This window comes from Scyliorhinus canicula, chromosome 2 (genome assembly GCF_902713615.1).
Source record: "Scyliorhinus canicula chromosome 2, sScyCan1.1, whole genome shotgun sequence".
Lineage (NCBI taxonomy): Eukaryota > Metazoa > Chordata > Chondrichthyes > Carcharhiniformes > Scyliorhinidae > Scyliorhinus > Scyliorhinus canicula.
Window position 1 is genome coordinate 242,866,386 of NC_052147.1, and position 18,738 is coordinate 242,885,123.

General features: G+C 37.5%; 1 protein-coding gene across 21 annotated transcripts in view; it reads left to right on the forward strand.

The window, feature by feature from the left end:
- The window catches only part of LOC119962070 (R3H domain-containing protein 1-like), a 189,645-nt gene that overhangs the window by 52,325 nt on the left and 118,582 nt on the right, over nt 1–18,738 (forward strand). For 17 of the 21 annotated variants that reach the window (XR_005459795.1, XR_005459796.1, XR_005459797.1 and 14 more), the window contains 11 exons: nt 2,732–2,773; nt 4,488–4,577; nt 8,693–8,816; nt 8,916–8,994; nt 11,463–11,522; nt 11,615–11,755; nt 14,078–14,186; nt 15,599–15,694; nt 17,500–17,537; nt 17,627–17,680; nt 17,824–18,050. Coding sequence is in view for 17 of the 21 variants with exons in the window: in XM_038789903.1 (XP_038645831.1) it covers nt 2,732–2,773; nt 4,488–4,577; nt 8,693–8,816; nt 8,916–8,994; nt 11,463–11,522; nt 11,615–11,755; nt 14,078–14,186; nt 15,599–15,694; nt 17,500–17,537; nt 17,627–17,680; nt 17,824–18,050 (1,060 nt within the window). In the remaining 4 variants the exon portion in view is untranslated. The remainder of the gene's footprint in view (nt 1–2,731; nt 2,774–4,487; nt 4,578–8,692; nt 8,817–8,915; nt 8,995–11,462; nt 11,523–11,614; nt 11,756–14,077; nt 14,187–15,598; nt 15,695–17,499; nt 17,538–17,626; nt 17,681–17,823; nt 18,051–18,738) is intronic. The other 4 variants (XM_038789914.1, XM_038789917.1, XM_038789910.1 and 1 more) reach the window with 3 other exon arrangements.

Here is an 18,738-nt window from a genome sequence, read left to right on the forward strand (position 1 = left end):
GAATAAATAATGCATGATACGAGGGAATATAAATGGTCCAGAATTGTATCACTTAACAAAATAATACAGTAGAGCAGAACTGGAATAATGAGAAGGTCTGTGGCCATTATTGTGAGCCGTGAAAGCCATCTGTATAATGACTGAAAGCAGTCAATTTGTACACAGGCCTGTACTTTTCTTATGAATATTCAAATCTTCTTTAAAATTTTTATTAATCTTAATTATATACAACTCTTCAGTACTGAAAATTAGGGATCAATTGTTACCTCCCATTTCTGAAAACAGTCTTCTCAATGGCAGGGGAACACGAGTACAAATTCTTGTCAAAATAAATGCCAGTTTGATCGTAGTAAATAAGATGATCAGCCCATGAATAAAGTTCTGCCATTTGATAAGATCATGGCTAACCAGAATGTGGCCTGAACTCTACTTTCCTGAATCAAAAATCTGACTCCGTCTTGAATATATTCAATGACGTAGTCTCTAGGAAACAATGTTCTAAAGACTACTGTCAGTAAGTTTATTTTTAACTTTCCCAATTGAGGGAAATTTAGCGTGACCAATCCATCTACCTTGCCCATCTTTGGGTTGTGGGGGTCAGGCACAGGGAAAATGTGCAAACTCCACATAGGACTTTGGTTCGGCCACATTTGGAATACTGCGTGCAGTTCTTGTCGCCACATTACCAGAAGGATGTGGATGCTTTGGAGAGGGTGCAGAGGAGGTTCACCAGGATGTTGCCTGGTATGGAGGGTGCTAGCTATGAAGAAAGGTTGAGTAGATTAGGATTGTTTTCATTGGAAAGACGGAGGTTGAGGGGAGACCTGATTGAGGTCTACAAAATTGAGAGGTATGAACAGGGTGGATAGCAACAAGCTTTTCCCAAGAGTGGGGGTGTCAGTTACAAGGGGTCACGATTTCAAGGTGAGAGGGGGAAAGTTTAAGGGAGATGTGCGTGGAAACGTTTTTACGCAGAGGGTGGTGGGTGCCTGGAACGCTTTACCAGCGGAGGTGGTAGAGGCGGGCACGATAGCATCATTTAAGATGCATCTGGACAGGTATATGAACGGGTGGGAACAGAGGGAAGTAGACCTTGGAAAATAGGAGACAGGTTTAGATAAAGGATCTGGATCGGCGCAGGCTGGGAGGGCCGAAGGGCCTGTTCCTGTGCTGTAATTTTCTTTGTTCTTGTTCTTTGTCCACAGTGACCCAAGGCTGGGATTGAACCCGAGTCCTCAGCGTTGTGAGGAATCACTGCGCCACCATGCTGCCCGTACTTGTCCAAAGAGTGATTAATGTTTAGAGTCGCCACCTGGATGAGTCAGGGCAAGAACTCTGGAATCATGGGAAAGCAGCAACAACTTGGCATCTATATAGTACCCTTAACATAATAAAATGTCCCAAGATACCTCAGGCATTCTAAAACAAAATATGACCCCAAGCCGCATAAGGAGATCTTGGGGCAGTTGACTAAAAGCTTGCTCAAAGAATAGATTTGGAAGCAAGTATGTGAACTTTAATATCAAGTGTTCCTTAATGCTGAGGCAGTGTAGGTCAGTGAGAAGAGGAGTGATGAGTGAACAAGATTTATGATGAGTTGTGACATGACAAGTAGCGTTTTAGATGGCCTCAAATTTTCAAAAGGTAGAATACGGGAGGTTGGACAGTAGTACATTAGCGTAGACATGTCTGGAGGCATCAAAGGTATGGATTCTGGTTTCAGCAGCAGAAGTACTGAGCAATGGGTGGAGTCGGGCAGTTTCGCAAAGATAGAAATAGGCCATCATAGTGACAGTGTGGATATGTGGCTGAATGCTCCTCTTGTGGCTTCAACATGACACTGAGTTTGCAAACGGTCTGGTCCAGCCAGTTGAGGCAGTTGGATGCTGTGATGGAGAATAAGATAGATTTCAGTTGTGCTAGATTTAGTGAACGACTTTCCTTGTCTGTATTTCTGCAATAAAAATCAACTTTCATGACATTTGCTGGCATCCTTGGCTTGGATGGAAGATGTATACATCAAAGAATGACAGTGAGAAAGTTTCAGCAGTTAGCAGTTCCTCATATGTTAAGAAAACTAAGATTCATCGAGCAAATTTTGTGAAGTTGCTTTTCTTGTGGTATCCCAGTTAACAAAAATAACATTAATCGTACCTGTTGCATTTTTACACATAAAACAGTTTTGCAGCACCATTAATGCCAGATTTTGAAGATAAGTTTAAATTGAACTCTGGAGACTATGTTTTTGTTTGACATAATTTTTATCAATGATAACCCTAGAATGGTAACTCTCCTTTTTGTGGTCATTGTTAAGAAGGAAACTCTCAGCAGTGGATGAATTTGCAATGAGGACTCTAAATGTTTTCTGCTAATTTTCATTTTGTGTTCTCAATAACAGAGCTCTACTTATTAAACAGCTGTGTTTTATATTTAATAGTTTATTTCACCTGCTTTTCTAGTCTAACACATTTATGAAAATCCAATACTGCGTTCTCATATTGGAAAGGAAGAGGAAATGGGAATTTTGGCCGAGTTACCTCATAACGCAACCTATTGTAGTTGAACTGTAGATTTCTTATTGTATCACACTGCTTGGCTTGCATTTGACTATATTGATTCTGGGTTAGGTGCCATTCGGCTCAGGTGGATATTGCAAGTTCATTCCTTTGGAAATTTATTGTCGTATGTATTCAATTATTTTTACTGTAATGATCTCTTGTCCACTGTGCAGAGACAAATACAAAGTCTTGGACAGGCGGGGAAAAGGTCAAAGGTATAGTAGAAGTGTGTCATAGCATGCTAGAGGAAATCATTTACGCTTGATGACTATTATGACTATTGTTTGCAAGAAATATTTTATTTAAATCTTGTTTTGTTTATTGCGGCATTGTATCCTCAAAAATTTGTATCCTCATGCATGCATACTTGCTCCAATTTAGGTTTTGCTGTACAAATTTTTTGCAGTGCTTTTTATACTGGCTTAGTGCTTAGTCAAGATCTCTATGCTCAGTTGAAAATGAATAGGTGCTTTTAGATGTATCCATATTTTGTGATTACTCAACTGTAGTTTTTCATTCTGCTCTTGTGAAAGCATTCTTGGACCAACAGCAACTCTGCATGGTGGTGTGCTTAGTGCTTGTTGCTCAAAGCAAATCTTTCTTTGCTTTTTGGGTATTTGATGTCAAAAAGTGTATATTTGTTGTTTGCTCTGGGTGTTATAGTTAGCAGTTTTATTAAAATGTCAAAAAAGGTGCATCTCTCAGATGCTTTAAAAAAAAAACTATCTGGGATGAAAGATTTGAGGTGATAACCAAAAGATCAAATCATTTTTTTTTAAGAGAATGCATTTTCATTCGTTTCTAATGCATGGGAATAGTTGACAACATGCCACATTGTGCAAAATAGTCAGCACTTTGAAATGAGTCAACTGGCTTATGGAAAAGTAAATTATATCCTGTCTATTTCTCTTCAGTGTCCAGTGGAATTGCACAAAATATTGCACGTCTCTGTTGAGAGGTGCTCAATGACACCTTGAGATTTATGTAATGTTAAGTAGGTCAAATTTAACATGACAATGCTCTGTTTATTAAATATGTAGATTGTATTAAATTTATATGTAATTATTAAACGTAATTTTGAATTATATTTTCTGAAGGTACTGAAATGTTCTGAAATTTATTTGACGAACACATGGGCATCACAGTGATCTCATTAAGCATAATTTGTAATTTGCATCTGAGTTTCAATAACTTCATAAAAGAACTAACTTCAGTATTCCACGTCCCATGATTTTGACAACTTTGTCTTGTTCAGTCCTAATTATATAGTACTGGAAAATGCACCTTCACGTAAATATGAAACCATAAACCATACATTAAACCTAGCAAAGTGTGCACTTGTCTGCTATATGTACGGCAGGATCACATTGAAGGAAATTGTATAACAATTGTTTTGGGTTCTGAATTTTGTACACTTAAGTGGAGTAGACTAAATAACTGCTTTTGGAAAGTATATTGAAGACTGTACCCTGTAACAACATAATATGATAGTACAGGTCATTGACATCCAGTTTAATCAAGGAGCTTAGATTTGAATGAGGGGCCGGTTAGCTCAGTTGGCTAGATGGCTAGCATGAGAATAATGCCAACAGCGCGGGTTCAATTCCCGTTCCAGCTGAGGTAGACATGGGACCTGCCTCCTTGCTCTGTCCCTGAGAGTGGAAGGCACCATTGACAAAGCTGCCAAGAAAAATGACAAAGCATTTTGCACAGCAGACAATGAGCACACGTTAAGGAAGGAAAATTTGAATATCCAAACAAATCAAAAATCTAATTGGATATTTTGAAACTAAAAGTGAGTTTTTCAAACCTCATTTTAAGCTGTTGCAGGGTATATGATTTGAATGAGATAATGCTTGATTAAATAAATGTAGCTTAATATATTTCTACATCACTTCATTTGCCCTAACAATGAATGTTTTCCTTTAGTCAAATGCAAAGTTAAAGCTAGTAAGGAGCCTGGCTGTGTGTGAAGAGTCTTCTCCTCCGCCCACAGCTGATGTTCCACAGGATAATAAGGTAAAATGCAACATGGAATAAGTAAACCCCTGGTTTAATCGTGTAGTATTTGATTTCTTTAAATAAAGGCTTTGTTTTAGAGAAATAATTGTTAAATTCTCATCATACGTCTAATTAATGCACATCAGTTACATTGCAACAAAGTTGCTTAAACTTGAATTTGGAAGAATAGGAACTGAATGGTGGTAATGTGAGAACGCAAGTATACAAAGCTTTATGATTTACGTACAAAAACAAATGCTTCAGTAATAAGAATTCTACAAATTTAAACTCATTTGCACTTTTAACTGCATTTTCTGAAACTCAAAACGTTCGATCTATTAAATAGTAATTACTTTCCATGATTTAGCTTGTTTCTTAGTTTGTACTCTTGAAGATCATGCAGTGCTAAAAAGGAGATAGCTTCTCGTTTTTTGGGGCTATAATATTCATTCATACCCATTTTCAATCACATCCATTTACAGGTGATCTGGACAAAATTAGATATTTTAATATGCTGATGAGAAAACTAAAACAAATTAATTCCATTTTCAAGATTTGCGTCTGTACTCAAAATAATCTGAAAATATTAACTTCTTACGGACTTTATATGGTAGATAGTTAATTGCGTAGACCAGAAGACAAAATCGTTGAATTCAAGCGCCTAATTACACTTTTGTTTTCCTTTCTACGGAAAGTACCTTTTGAATATAGCTATACTATACCAAATGTTTGCACATTGTTTGTTCCATGAATTTAATATTTTAAAAAATCACTAAAACACGTGCAGTTAGAATTTGGTAGTTGTGAATGATTAACATCATGCATGTGAAACATCTAGAGAGCAGATATTGGGGGTGAAATTTCAGAACTGTGATCTTTCCTTTAATGAGGAAACTTCATGAAGCTTTGTGGGTTAGCTAAAAAGTAATGATGTTGGCCTGTGTAACCTGAAACTCATTCGCACAGGCAGAGCTGTTGAGGTTTAACTTGCCATTTAAAAGCATCACCACAAAAACTACCTGCTGTCCAAAAAATTGGGAACAGAGGTTATGATTTCAAATTGTTGAATTCAGTCTTAATTTCAGAAGATTAATTGAAAGCTGAGATGTTGTTTCTCAAGTTGCCATTGAATTTGATTGAAACTAAAGAAGGCTAGAGAGGTCAGAGTGTGAATGGAGTGGTCACTTAAATGTTTTCCTTCTTGTTTTCACGTGTAATGGGTGCATAATTAATTAAAATCCTTGATATACTTTATATTCAGAAACCCAAGGGGTTTTGACAATTTGTGTGTTGGTTGACCCAATGCAGTAATTCAAAATGTGTCTAGATTAACCAGTTAGCCAAGTATTTAATTTTTTTATGTAACATATTAAATTTTGTACAGTTGTGTATACACCTGTGTCACGTTTCTTGGATTTTCTCCTGACTTGCCTGGAATGTAATGCTTAAGGTAGCAACCTAACTTTGGATGGTAAAATGATGATTGATTCACTTGCAGATTCAATATCCCAACAGTAGGTAGCACTGTAGCTCCCTTATCTGTGTTTGCCAGCGGGCTGTGCACGTGAAATACGAATCATCCGCCCCATTTCATTCCTGTTCCTACATTGCTATTTATATAGCTCTTTCCTTGGTTATTCTTTAGTTTCCTTGACCGAACTGGTTAAACTTCACAGCTTTCGCCATATGGAAAAGCCTACTCCTGTTGCCTAATCTTTGCACAAGCCGCTGTTTTAAAAGTAAACCAGTTTTGCAGAAATTTTGGAAATAACACAGCAGAGACATTAGCAATATCAGGGAAGCTTGGCAACTATGTAAATAGTAGACCTTGCCTGACAGGTAGCCTGACGAAGGATAGTCGGCAGAACCAGGGCCAACACTTATTTATATTGCGAAGAAATCGCAAACAGGTTGGGTGTATACCCATTGAATGCCAAAGAATGAGAGGTGACCTTATTGACATACATAGGATCTTGAGGGGACTTCATAAAGTGGACACTGGGAGAATGTTTCCTCTTGTGGGGGAGGCTAAAACTAAGGGACACTGTTTAACAATAACAGGTCTGCAAGAATAACTGGTCTCCCTTTTAAGACAGGTGAGAATTTTTCTCTCTCAGCTGGTTGTTAATATGTAGACTTCACGAGAAAACAGTGGAAGCTCGTTATTGACATTATTTATGTCTGAGTTCGATTAATTTTTGATAGACAAGGGAGTCGATGGTTATCGGAGGCAGACTGCCCACAACCAGATCAGCTATGATCTTATTAAATGGTGGAGCAAGCTTGAAGTACCAAATGGCCTGCTCCTACTACTGGGTCCTTATTTACCGAGTCAAAGTCTCTGTTGTGGTGTTCTGATCGTGGTGGCAAATGTAAATTTACAAGCAAAAATAATTTTCTGTGGGAAAGGCGAGGCAATACCTTGGAAGCTGTAGACAAAATAATGAGGGAGAATGGGGAAGAAGGTTGGTGATCAAGGAGGCCCGAATGTATGTTGGGGTAAAAGGGCAGCTAGTGCAAGAAAAACAATGGGCAATTGTGAAGGGCTCGTGGGAGATTTAAGGAGGAATAAGTCTGCAAAAAACATGGAACATCAGTGTGCATTGCAGAGTGCCTTGGCATACATGTCTTAAAATACTTTTGGACAAGAGCGCAAGGACCTGAAGCTGGTGTAAGATAGTGAAATGCTAAGCAGTTGACTTTGGAAGTCAGAAAGGCAAGGAACAGGAAGCATGCAGGGATACAGAAAATGACAGGTTGGGGGAAAAGAATAGGAAAATCAGAGACCCACAATGACAGTTCAACATAAGATGAGTAAGCGGATGTTGTGAAAACGGGTCGAAGAGCAAAGGAAGCATGCTTCCACCAATAATTCAAAATGAGAGAGACTGAGAAACACTTAAGAGTACAGAAGAGTAACACATCTGAACACACAGACAATCACTCATTCGCTTGAAGAGAGAACTGAGACAAATACTACCAAAGACAAAAGTGTAGAATATATCTTGTAATTTATCAATGGCAAAGTCATTGGATTTTCAATTTTGATATATCGAAGGCTTTGTTTATCTGTATTTTCTGTATATTTTTCTAAATATCCAGGCACAAAATAAAATACAGTACAATTTGAAGATCTTGGCAATATATGAATTGGAAGCAAGGAAAACAACTAAAAACCTGCCATTAAGTTTCAACTCAGAGCAGTTATTTCTAAATGGTGGTCTACGACTTCCTCCAGCATTGGAGATAAACCCTAGCCCAATCTTTGGATTATTCTCTGGTTTGACAAGTAGATACCAAGTTACTCGAGGTTCCTGGTCCACATCTATAAAAGCAAAAAGACTTGTATCTACTTGCAACATGAGTTACAGTGCACAGTGAAATAGTGTTGTTTCATGCGTGCACGTAAAGCCATTTTCTGTTGATTGGGGCCAGTTTGTATGAATTGTGATCTTTGAAAGATCAGACTTAAATGAATAGACTTTAAAGACCTGTAATTTCACTATTTAATATTTCCTCTGTGATTGTTGCTTTCTACAAATACCTGTTTGGTTATAATATATTTACAATATATAACATATTGGGGGCAGCATGGTGGTTAGCACAAATGCTTCACAGCTCTAGGGTCCCAGGTTCAATTTCCGGCTGGGTCACTGTCTGTGTGGAGTCTGCACGTCCTCCCCGTGTGTGCGTGGGTTTCCTCCGGGTGCTCCGGTTTCCTCCCACAGTCCAAAGATGTGCGGGTTAGGTGGATTGGCCATGCTAAATTGCCCGTAGTGTCCTAAAAAGTAAGGTTAAGGGGGGGTTGTTGGGTTACGGGTATAGGGTGGATACGTGGGTTTGAATAGGGTTATCATTGCTCGGCACAACATCGAGGGCCGAAGGGCCTGTTCTGTGTTCTATGTTCTATACTTGACAGCGGTTATATCTTTTCATGTAGACTGCCGAGTTGATCAGTAGCACATTGTCCAAGACATTTGCCAAAGAATCCAGATAGGGAAAATTGTTCCAAGTATTTTGAAAGGAACAGTATGTGAACTGCATTGTTTTTGTTAAGCAGCCCACACAATTATAAATGTGTTAAGACTGTCACATTGGATATTCTTCCAACAATTTACCTTGTGTTTACACAGGATAAAATTCAGCTCCAGTTAACACAAGCATTTGATAAAGAAGAGCAGACCATAAAAGATGAAGCTGAAAAGGAAGAATACACGGAGAAACCAGATAAAACGCATAAAAAAATGTTATCAAGAGGTTTACACTGCATTTCTTCACTAAAATACTTTCAGATTTTGGATACTTGCCAAGTTACTTGTAAAATGAATGGAACTTCTCAATCTCTCTCTCAACCAGATTCCAGCCAAGAATACACCGATTCCACTGGAATAGATCTTCATGAATTTTTAGTAAATACTTTGAAAAATAATCCCAGGTATTTTTGAAATGAATTTTGATTATATAAAGAAGAGGCAACGTGTTCAGTTATGCAATGCTTATGATGCATAGTTTTGTACAAATTTGAAATTTATCCTATGTACCTGAGATTAAAGATCAAAACCAACCACCACTATTTACCAAAGTGACAGTTTAATGTTCAAGTAGTTGTACACACCCCTCCCTACGAGTAGCTGTAGCGGTGGATACATAATAATTTTAGGAATTCTGGACCACTGTGAGTGGTTTAGAAACAAATGCACATTAATACCACGTGTTGATAAACATGCAAAAATGTACAAATGTTTCAAAGGAAGAAACAAGGAAACCACCAGCAAAGGGAGCTAGTAAAAATGATGCTCCTTCAATGAAGAACTAAACCTATCATGAGAACCTCAGTAATAGCATTCTGAAGAACTACTATATGATTGCGCAATATGCGAAGTTATCCTGAGCCAAATTCTGCCTGTTTTGTACTGTAAGCAAGCAAATTCACATTTACACACTCTGAATAAAGAATAAGAATATTGCATGTATTGACGCCCAATGTTACCTATATATCAAACACACACTTCATTCAAATAATGGGCAATGTTGCAAAATTACACAACAAATGGTTTTTAATGCTGTATGAGGGAATGAGCAGGGCAATGAGATTAAAATAAATGCAGTTGATGCACTAACATACTGTGGAACTGAATAGTCTCACCATGTGCTATAATTTCCATGAGATTTCGTAGAACCCTTCCATGTCAGCCTACAATTAAAATGGTTGAATAATGCCTGATTCTTGGTTAGATTTGACAAAGATTTTATCCCCAAAATTGTAACCTTCGTGTTCACAAAGGCAGTGTTAGCGTGGACAGTTATGTCTCCTGTAATTCCTGTTGTTCAGCTTTTAAACAACTGTGATATTCCTCCTCACCTGGTTTGAGTTGGAACAGGATTGCCATTGAAATACATTAAATGCTAGAAATGGGAATGCACTTGTATGCTCCTGCTGGATCTACCATCATTGGTGCAATGGTCAGTGGTAGTCATCATTCTCCAGAAACCCTACGCTAAAAGAGAAACCTGAGCAAAATGATAGCCTTGTGAGGGTACATTTAGTAGCGACCTGACAGCAGAATGAAGACTAAGACTCCAGAAGGACAAAGTTTAGCTCTGTGCTTCAGAGGACTTTTGGGCCTTTAAATCTGATGTGCATGTTACAATCTAGCATGTGCAAAATCACTGTGCAAAGATACCAAATATTTGCGATTGTGCTTTAGGGCAACCGTTGTACTTTGAGAACGAAATAACAAAATTAATGTCTCTACTTAGAAATATGTATATACAGCACTGTGCATGATAATGAGCATGGAATTTATTTCTCCCTAAAGGTTCCTTTCTCTCACTAAAGGGTGTGGACTAGTGCTTGGTACTTCATTTGAGCAATGTCAGCAAGTGTCAGAGGCACTCAACTATTGTTCCAAAGACCACTACAGTTTTGTGGATTCCTGTTTTCCCTTGATGTATGCACATGCCCTTTCCAGCAGCAATTATAAAGAAATATTACAGATTGTTTGCCCTATGATGAGTGTCAGATTGGCACGTGTTGGAACTCACCACTGAGTTAAGTAACACCTTGAAAACCGAGCGATTAACTCATCGCTCATCTCAATCCAGTTTGTAAGGCCTTGTGAGCAGATGGCTGCATATCACTTTGCCCAGAAAACAACACTGTGGTGTTTTGGTTATGAAAGACACTATATAAATGAACATTGTTCATTTATGAGGCTCCAAGCTCCCAAAACATTCACACCGGCAAAGGGACACATTCCACTTGCTTGACTCATAAAAGTTTGGGTGACAACCTGTGGGCTGGGATACTGAGGGTTTTAACCAGGTAAACCAGCAGCAATTCATTGATTATACAGCTAAAACTGTTGCACCTGTTAGGACATTGGTTTGTAGCGAAATGGGAAGAATCCCACATGTTTCTTGAGTATCAGGATCTGAGTGCCAAAGAGGATTAACTTTGTTCTCAACTTCTATTACATGAAATGACTTGAGGAACAACTTGACAACTGAGAATCTCCCCCTTGCCTTCCCAAAATGACAGTAGATGCCACTCTAATGTTTTCTTTGCATGCAACTTTGTTCTTCTACAAGCTTAGCGATAAATGTAAAGCCCTTACTTGATTTAACGTTGATTAATTTGTAGCCTTTTTAATATAAATTTGACGTGGATCACTTAAACTGTGCATAAATATATTAATGCACAAGTCCCGCAAGCTTAGGCAACTGGGCGTGCATGCTGGACATGGCAATCACAACTTTGTCATTTGGTGGTAGGTTCGTCATTGATGGAAATATTACATTGTGCTTGTAGTATAGTTTCTAGTAGGTTTAAAGTTTCAAATATTTGAACTGTGTAACATTTTGCAAATGAACACTACTGAAGATTACTTTTTTGTTCTCTAGGGATAGGATGATGTTGCTGAAGTTAGAGCAAGAAATTCTGGATTTTATCAGTAACAACAAGTAAGAATTGATATTGACACATAGGCTAAATATATTTTCACAGCTTGTGTGTTGTCACACCAGTGGTCTTTCTTTCTTTCATTCTTCTTCAGTATTCAATATAGGAAGTTTCCTCCGATGACCTCCTACCACAGGATGTTGTTGCACAGAGTGGCTGCATACTTTGGCTTGGATCACAATGTTGACCAAACAGGAAAAGCCGTGATTATAAATAAAACTAGCAACACAAGAATGTAAGTGATTTAACTTCTGAGACGTTTTTGTTTATAATTAAGTTAATAATGAATTTGGTGATGGATATTCAGGGAGGGGGTAAAATAAACCATTTTTACAATTATAACAGCCTGCATTCTTAAAGGACCTTGAATGCCCAAGGCACTTAAGCACACCCAAAAAAAAAGACTCCTTACCAACAAGGGATATAATGGAAAGAGTAACCAAAAGCTTGGTCAAGGTGATGGAATGCAGGGAAGATCATAAGGTAGAAAAAGATGCTTGAAAATCAGATGGATTTTGGGAAAGAATTCAGAAGTGTAGTCACAACATCAGAGGATGCATGAATGTGGTTGTAGGGCTGGTGGAAGTTACAGATATAAGAATAGATTATAAAGTTTCGGTAGTGAGGGCCCGAAACCAGTGTAGATCAGCAAGGAAATGAAGTAACGATAGGTGGAACATGTGGATGTGGATGCAACTGGTCTTTGTAATGAAATGGGTTATGGGATCAGAGCTTAGCTTGGATATTGTGCCAAAGTTGCAAACTTTTGTTCGATGTGACACCGTGGCCAGGTTGCCACATTAAATGGGTTTCCAAGTGCACCGTTGTGACAGGAACTTAATAAAGCATTGATCTTTCCAATGCTTTGTCGGAGGAATTGGTGATTTATGCAATACTGGATGTCAGACAAGTGGCTTGAAAACCAAAGCAATAGGTGGATCAAAAAAGATGGCACTGAGAATCGTCCCATGTACTTGTGAAAGATTATCCCATGTGTTTATATGATGCCACCAAAGAACAGCATTTAGATAGGAAACAAGATAGATCCCCCGAGGTAATGATTTGTGAACAAGAAGTTGCCATGACAATGATTAGATATGCAAGAGAGATACCAAGCAAAGGCAGATCTTGAATTGGATAACAAAGGAGAAGCATTGGAAGAGTGTGGTGCAATCAACCATGTTAGACTGTAGAGAGGTAAGGGAGGGATAGATTTTAAAATTCGGAGTACCAAATGTTTTTTCCCCAATTGAGGGCAATTTAGTGTGGCCAATCCACCTACCCTGCACATCTTTGAGTTATGGGGGTAAGACCCACGCAGATGTAGGGAGAATGTGCAAACTCTACACGGACAGTGACCCGCGGCCAGGATCGATTCCAGGCCCTTGGCACCGTGAGACAGCAGTTCTCACCACTGCGCCACCCTGCTGCCCAGTAAGGAAGGGATAGATAGTGCTCCATGGTCAAAGAGGATTTTGGTTGGCTTTGGTTGGGCACATTTTGCTGCTGTGACACTAAGATACCTGATTTTATAGATTAAGGCAGTGAGTTGCAGGAAAGATGGTAAAAGATTTGAAATGACATTATTTGATGGCATTAGCTGTGTGACACATACGAAATGTTAACGACATTGAATGTTTTTCAAACACAGTCAAATTGTATCCAGTTTAATATTTAGCATGGTTTCCACTACTCTCGTATAAAAGCAGTATGCCAAATGTATTATTTATGGTTAGAAAACTGGTTCTCATGGTTTGCCAACATTTTCATTGTATATATCAAGGTTTTGCAAATCTTTTTGATGCAGTTCCAGGCATGTATGGGGTTAGTATCTGTTGTGAAACGGGCTTGAAACTACTATTCAAAAATATTTATTTTATTCAGTTCTATAACCAAACAAAAAATTTGATTCTTAAGAGCAAATATGGAATAATTCTTAAGCCATTCCTGTTTAAAGGAAAGAATCTCAATTTTATAAACATTTTGACGTGCTTAACCAAAGTGCCTATTTCAATGGAGCAAGTTACAGTAAATTGCTACACTGAAAACAAGTATGACACAAATTCATAAAAAATGTAAGACCATACAACCACCTGCTTTTAGTTCCTTTCCAGTATTAAAACTTAAACCCTTAATTCTGAATGTGAGCATCAATTGAACCTGAGCAATCCAAATACTACTTTGCACTAAAATGGTTCCAGCAGATTGTTGCAAATAGACTTTTGGACTGTCCAATGGACTAAACTCCTACTCTTAAATGACAGGTGATTGAATCAAGCCCTCAAAACCACACATTAAATAAGTTTAAACATGCAATTTAGTTCCGTAGTGTGAGATTTGACATCAAATTGATGTTTTGCTCACAAAACCCGCCAGGATGAGTAAAACAAGAAATATAAAATTCACTGTGCTGTACGATGAGATCTTCTAAAATTTGTGCAGAATATTGATGTTGAATTCCAAGAATAGGAACACATTAGTTTCTTTGGATTTAATATTTCTTACCTTTTATCACTTAGAAATGTATAATTCTGTATTTGTCATTATTCAATTTCAGACCTGATCAGAGGTTTTGTGAACATATAAAAGATGATACAACGGATGATTTTCAGAAGAGGTATATCCTTAAACGAGATAACTCTAGCAATGACAAAGATGATAACCAAGTAAGTGCTCAATTTGTCTGCAATCTTGCATTCCATCTGTGTTAAACCAAAAGTGGTTCTATGGCTATTTAAGTTGTAAACTCCTCTGCAGCAAAGGTTACATTCTGATTTTGTATTCTGGAAATGCCTCATTTTTGCATCCTGAGTTTGAATACTTTGCATTATGACACAAAATGCTTGTATTAAGAGAATGCCAAAATAATGCATATCACATTGCCTTGCAGCAGGAGCCTAGCAATTTTTTAAACAACCAATTACCTGATCATTTGAGGAAAAATGAAAGTTATGCTAATAAAATCGGACATTTAGCATTTTAAAATATGCATTTTTGTGCTATTTATACTGACATTGCTTCTGTGGAGGCGGTGGGTTTACAAACCAGTTGAAGGAATTTGGTTAGGTTCAGATAATTATTCTGGAATCAAGTTTAGTTCAAGTCACTTATTTATTGGGTGCAATGCAATGAGTTCTGGATTCAACTTTCATAGCCTCATTCAATTCTCGGAAGTTTGAAAACCATAATCTGATTTTTTTTTTGTTTATATCCATTATATTTGATTTCAATTGAATCATTTTAGCAAAGAGTTTATATTTCATTTTTACCCAAATAGCTAATTTTGTGTTGTTCACCATGCTTGTTAATATATGTACCACATGTCCTGTGCACCAAGTCCTATATGGTCGCTGCAGTAAGCATTATTTAACACTCTGATAAAGATAAGAACAGCATTGGCATTTGAAGGATATTGCTATTTGTACTAGGGAAAGATGGGTTTGGCATGGTAGCAGATATTTGTCTATTAAACCTATTTGCAAGTTTTTCGTGGGGACTTCCTCTTAAGTGAACATTAAACATTTTTTTTAATGACTAAGACTGCCCAAGTTGTTTGTGTTTTTCTTGTGAGGACTTTGTAAAAGTGAATCCAAACCATTAGATTGATCAGATTAAAATTTGGCTGCTCAGTTCACTTTCAGTTCAACCCACAAGTAATCACTCAGAAAATGTAATAATTTCTTCTAACTAAGAGGTTGTTCACAGGTGTTAATGGAATATTTCATAGTAATGAAGTGAAGAGAATTACACATTAAGCAGATTATATGTTTTGAACGAATCAGTTACAACCGCTGAACAGAAATGTAAGGCAAAATCAGGAAAATATCTGGAAATAAGACAAGGTGGTTATGATGGAAGCATGAACTGCCTTGGGAGAATGAAAATTACTTTCCAGAAAGCATTTTTTTTTTTACAATGAGAGTAGCCATTCTTATACAGACAAATTTAAGTCCAAAAAGCACTTTTGGAATTTGTTTTCAAAAATATATCTATTTTTGATATTGTTAAAGCTTCAATTTTTTTTTTTACTTTGAAATATTTCAATCTCCTAAGAAGACGATGTGTTCAAAATTTCCAGATACGTATCAGATTGCGGGATGATAGAAGAAGCAAATCAATAGAGGAGAGGGAAGAGGAATATCAGCGGGTCAGAGATAGGATATTTTCTCAAGATGTAAGTATAGGGTGGGAAAGGAGAAAAGTAAATAAACGGTTTTAATTTGGATATGCAAATAGACTTACTAGCTTTGTATGAGTAGTTGAAAATCTGGAAGGTATTGGATTTGACTGATTTGGTTGTGGAGATTTCAGAGTCTATGATACATTAGTAAACTGAAAGTTGGATAGTGGTGTCAATCAGGAAACCTTTATGTGTGGCTGGCTGATTCATATGGAGTTCTGTTCCATATACTCTAGTAAATATAAATAGTTGTTCCCTGTTTGGGGAAACTCCCTTGTCAGAAAATGGAACATTTTCTTTCTGCATGAGCAGGTAGTACATAAAAGAGCAGCCTGCAGAATATTGCTGGGGTGTATTTAATCTACAGTTAATTCATTTATAACCATAACGTTATAGATTTGTTTCTGACTGTATTAGACGACCACAAATCGTAAGTTCTCTGCAGAACAGATGAGTGATCATGTTGAGGTTTCCTTCTAAATGTTTGGCACGACTTTGAACTGCTAGTTAACTTTGGGGTTCGTGTTTTTGAGTTGCAGCAACAATTCAAAGTGTTGATCAGTACATGCAATGATGTGTTTTGCCACCATGGCAGAGGAACAATAGTTATCAAGATCTGGTAAATGCTGAGCAGTTGTCCTATAGCAGAGTGTTCAAATATGAGGTACGAGAAATATTGAAATAAATAAATAATGCTTCTGGTGGATGGCATATAGGACTGAAGCACTTCAAGCTCTTTTTAAAGATGAATTTCCCTCCATTACACATGCATGAAAACACTCTTGGACCACTAAACATCTTCATGAAAGCAGTCCAAATAAAAAAAAAGAGATTTCTGCAATGTACACAGTGCTGGTCATCAGTGCTCATTAGGCGTATTTTTGCTGTTTATTTTAAAAATTCACAGAACAAGTAAGTAAATGACTTTTTAAAAGTCTTAATATATTTTTAAATGTGTAAGTTATTTAAAACTTCTTCACTTTTCCAAGATGCTGTGCTGAGGCATCTGCAGATCTTTTTTTTCCAATTTCTGAGCTTGGTGGAGTATTCTAGGCAGATTGTTCATCTGAGAGGGGTGGGAATCCAACAAGTTAATAGCAGCTTATAGCATGATTGTGATGCAGGTTTGTGACTATTCTGTAATGCTACTTTTGCAGTCTTGTAAAATTGCATTCTTCATATTTATATCTTCTGTATGGAAGTTCAGACGCTTCAATACTAGTGTTGAAGACTTGAGGTGCACTCAAAAAATGTGCTCTCATACTGCACACCATTGTGTTGAATGTCCAGCCCAGTGATTTTTATTGTATGCCAAGAATTATTGACTTGTTTAAAGAAGAATCTTTCAAACGTTGTTTTGCAAGCACTATCATTGCTAGAATAAAATTGCAAGCATTCAGTATAGTTGCTCGTACTTTTATCATTTATTGCAAAACAAAAATATTTTGTGTCAGCCGCTTGCATATTATTGGTATGCTATTTGTTGTTGATTTTTAAGTGACTGCATAACTTCAGATTTATTTTGAGTGGAATAAGATCAACATTAGAAGTACATGATTTGCTCATAACATTGCCTTATGCTACAAAGACCCTTTCTAAAAATAAATGGTCCTCTGCATGGGGAGAATGGTGAAGAGTGTACAGTATTTCTTTTATATATTGTCCCATGCATGGAGAAGATGCTTAAGCGTATACAGTATTTATTTTGTGTTTTGTTGGTAACAAAGAATGTTAGTTTTATCCTGTGGTGGAGTAAAAATAGTTTTGTCAAGGTAATTAAAAATATGTTTTTGTTTCAGTTATCATTCTCCCAGGACAATTATTTTACAGATAAAAGGTTAGTGTTGACTCTCAAAAATAACTTAATTAATTAGTTTTTCATGGTATTTAGCACTAAATTCTGAAATCTCCTTTTAACACCAACAGAATTCAAGAAGAAGAAACTGCTAACAGCACACAACAAAGGCGACAGATATTTAGGTACAAGAGAGCTTGTTCAAATCAGAAAATCTATTTGCGCGCCTGTGCATTCTGACTATTTCATTCATTACGTCATTACTTACTTTTAGGATTGTTGAAAAATTGCGATAAATGTGGGGTTTGTTTTGTTTTGTACCTCGCAGAGGAAATAAAGATGGAACAGGCACATCCTCCAATAGTCGTCAGAGCAGTACTGAAAATGAGCTCAAGTGGTCAGAGCCACGTCCTTGGAGTAGTACAGACTCGGATAGCTCAAACCGCAACCTGAAACCAGCAATGACAAAAGCTAGCAGCTTCAGTGGAATTTCTGTCCTGGCAAGAGGTGATAGCTCTGGTAGCAGCAAAAGTACAGGCAGGCTTTCAAAAACAGGTACATTCTTATTATATGCAGCAGTGCACTATCACAGTAAAGTACTAGTTTGGCAAATGCTGGCTTTCAGAGGGCCAAACCAACTTTTCTGTCTCATGTCACTTTTTCTGACTGATAAAGCTACGTACGGTTTTTGTTTTCCGTTTCCCTTTTCCCGAAGGTGAGGGTTCTTGCTCTCGGCACAATTCCTCAAATGCCAGCAGCCTCCAGTACCTCATCAAACTGCCCATTATTCACATTTGAGATGACACATTTGGTGCTTGCACACGAGTTGATGAGGGAGAGTGCTGCAGCTGAGCCTGAACTTGTACTCGGTGGAATCTGCTGTACTTCGCAACCAAGGTCACTGCATAGTGATCTGCAGCAGGAAACTTACTTTTGCATTTTTATTTGCACCTCAGGGGTGCTAAAACCAATAGTAGCATCTCTATGCTTTCCTGACTGAAGTGAGCACTGTCCACACCGATCAGTGGTCACACTTGGAGCCTTCTGGTCCATCTGGCTTTGGAGGGCACCAGGCAATGTACCTGAATGCTAAATTATTTGGGAGCCAGTAAGTCATTTCTAAATAATTATTCTTTCTGACTTTTGACTAATTAGTGCTATACTGTTTTAGGTTTCTTTGGTTATCCAAAGTAATGTGGGCTGCAATTGTTGTTAGAAGAATCTGAAAAACATGCACATTGCA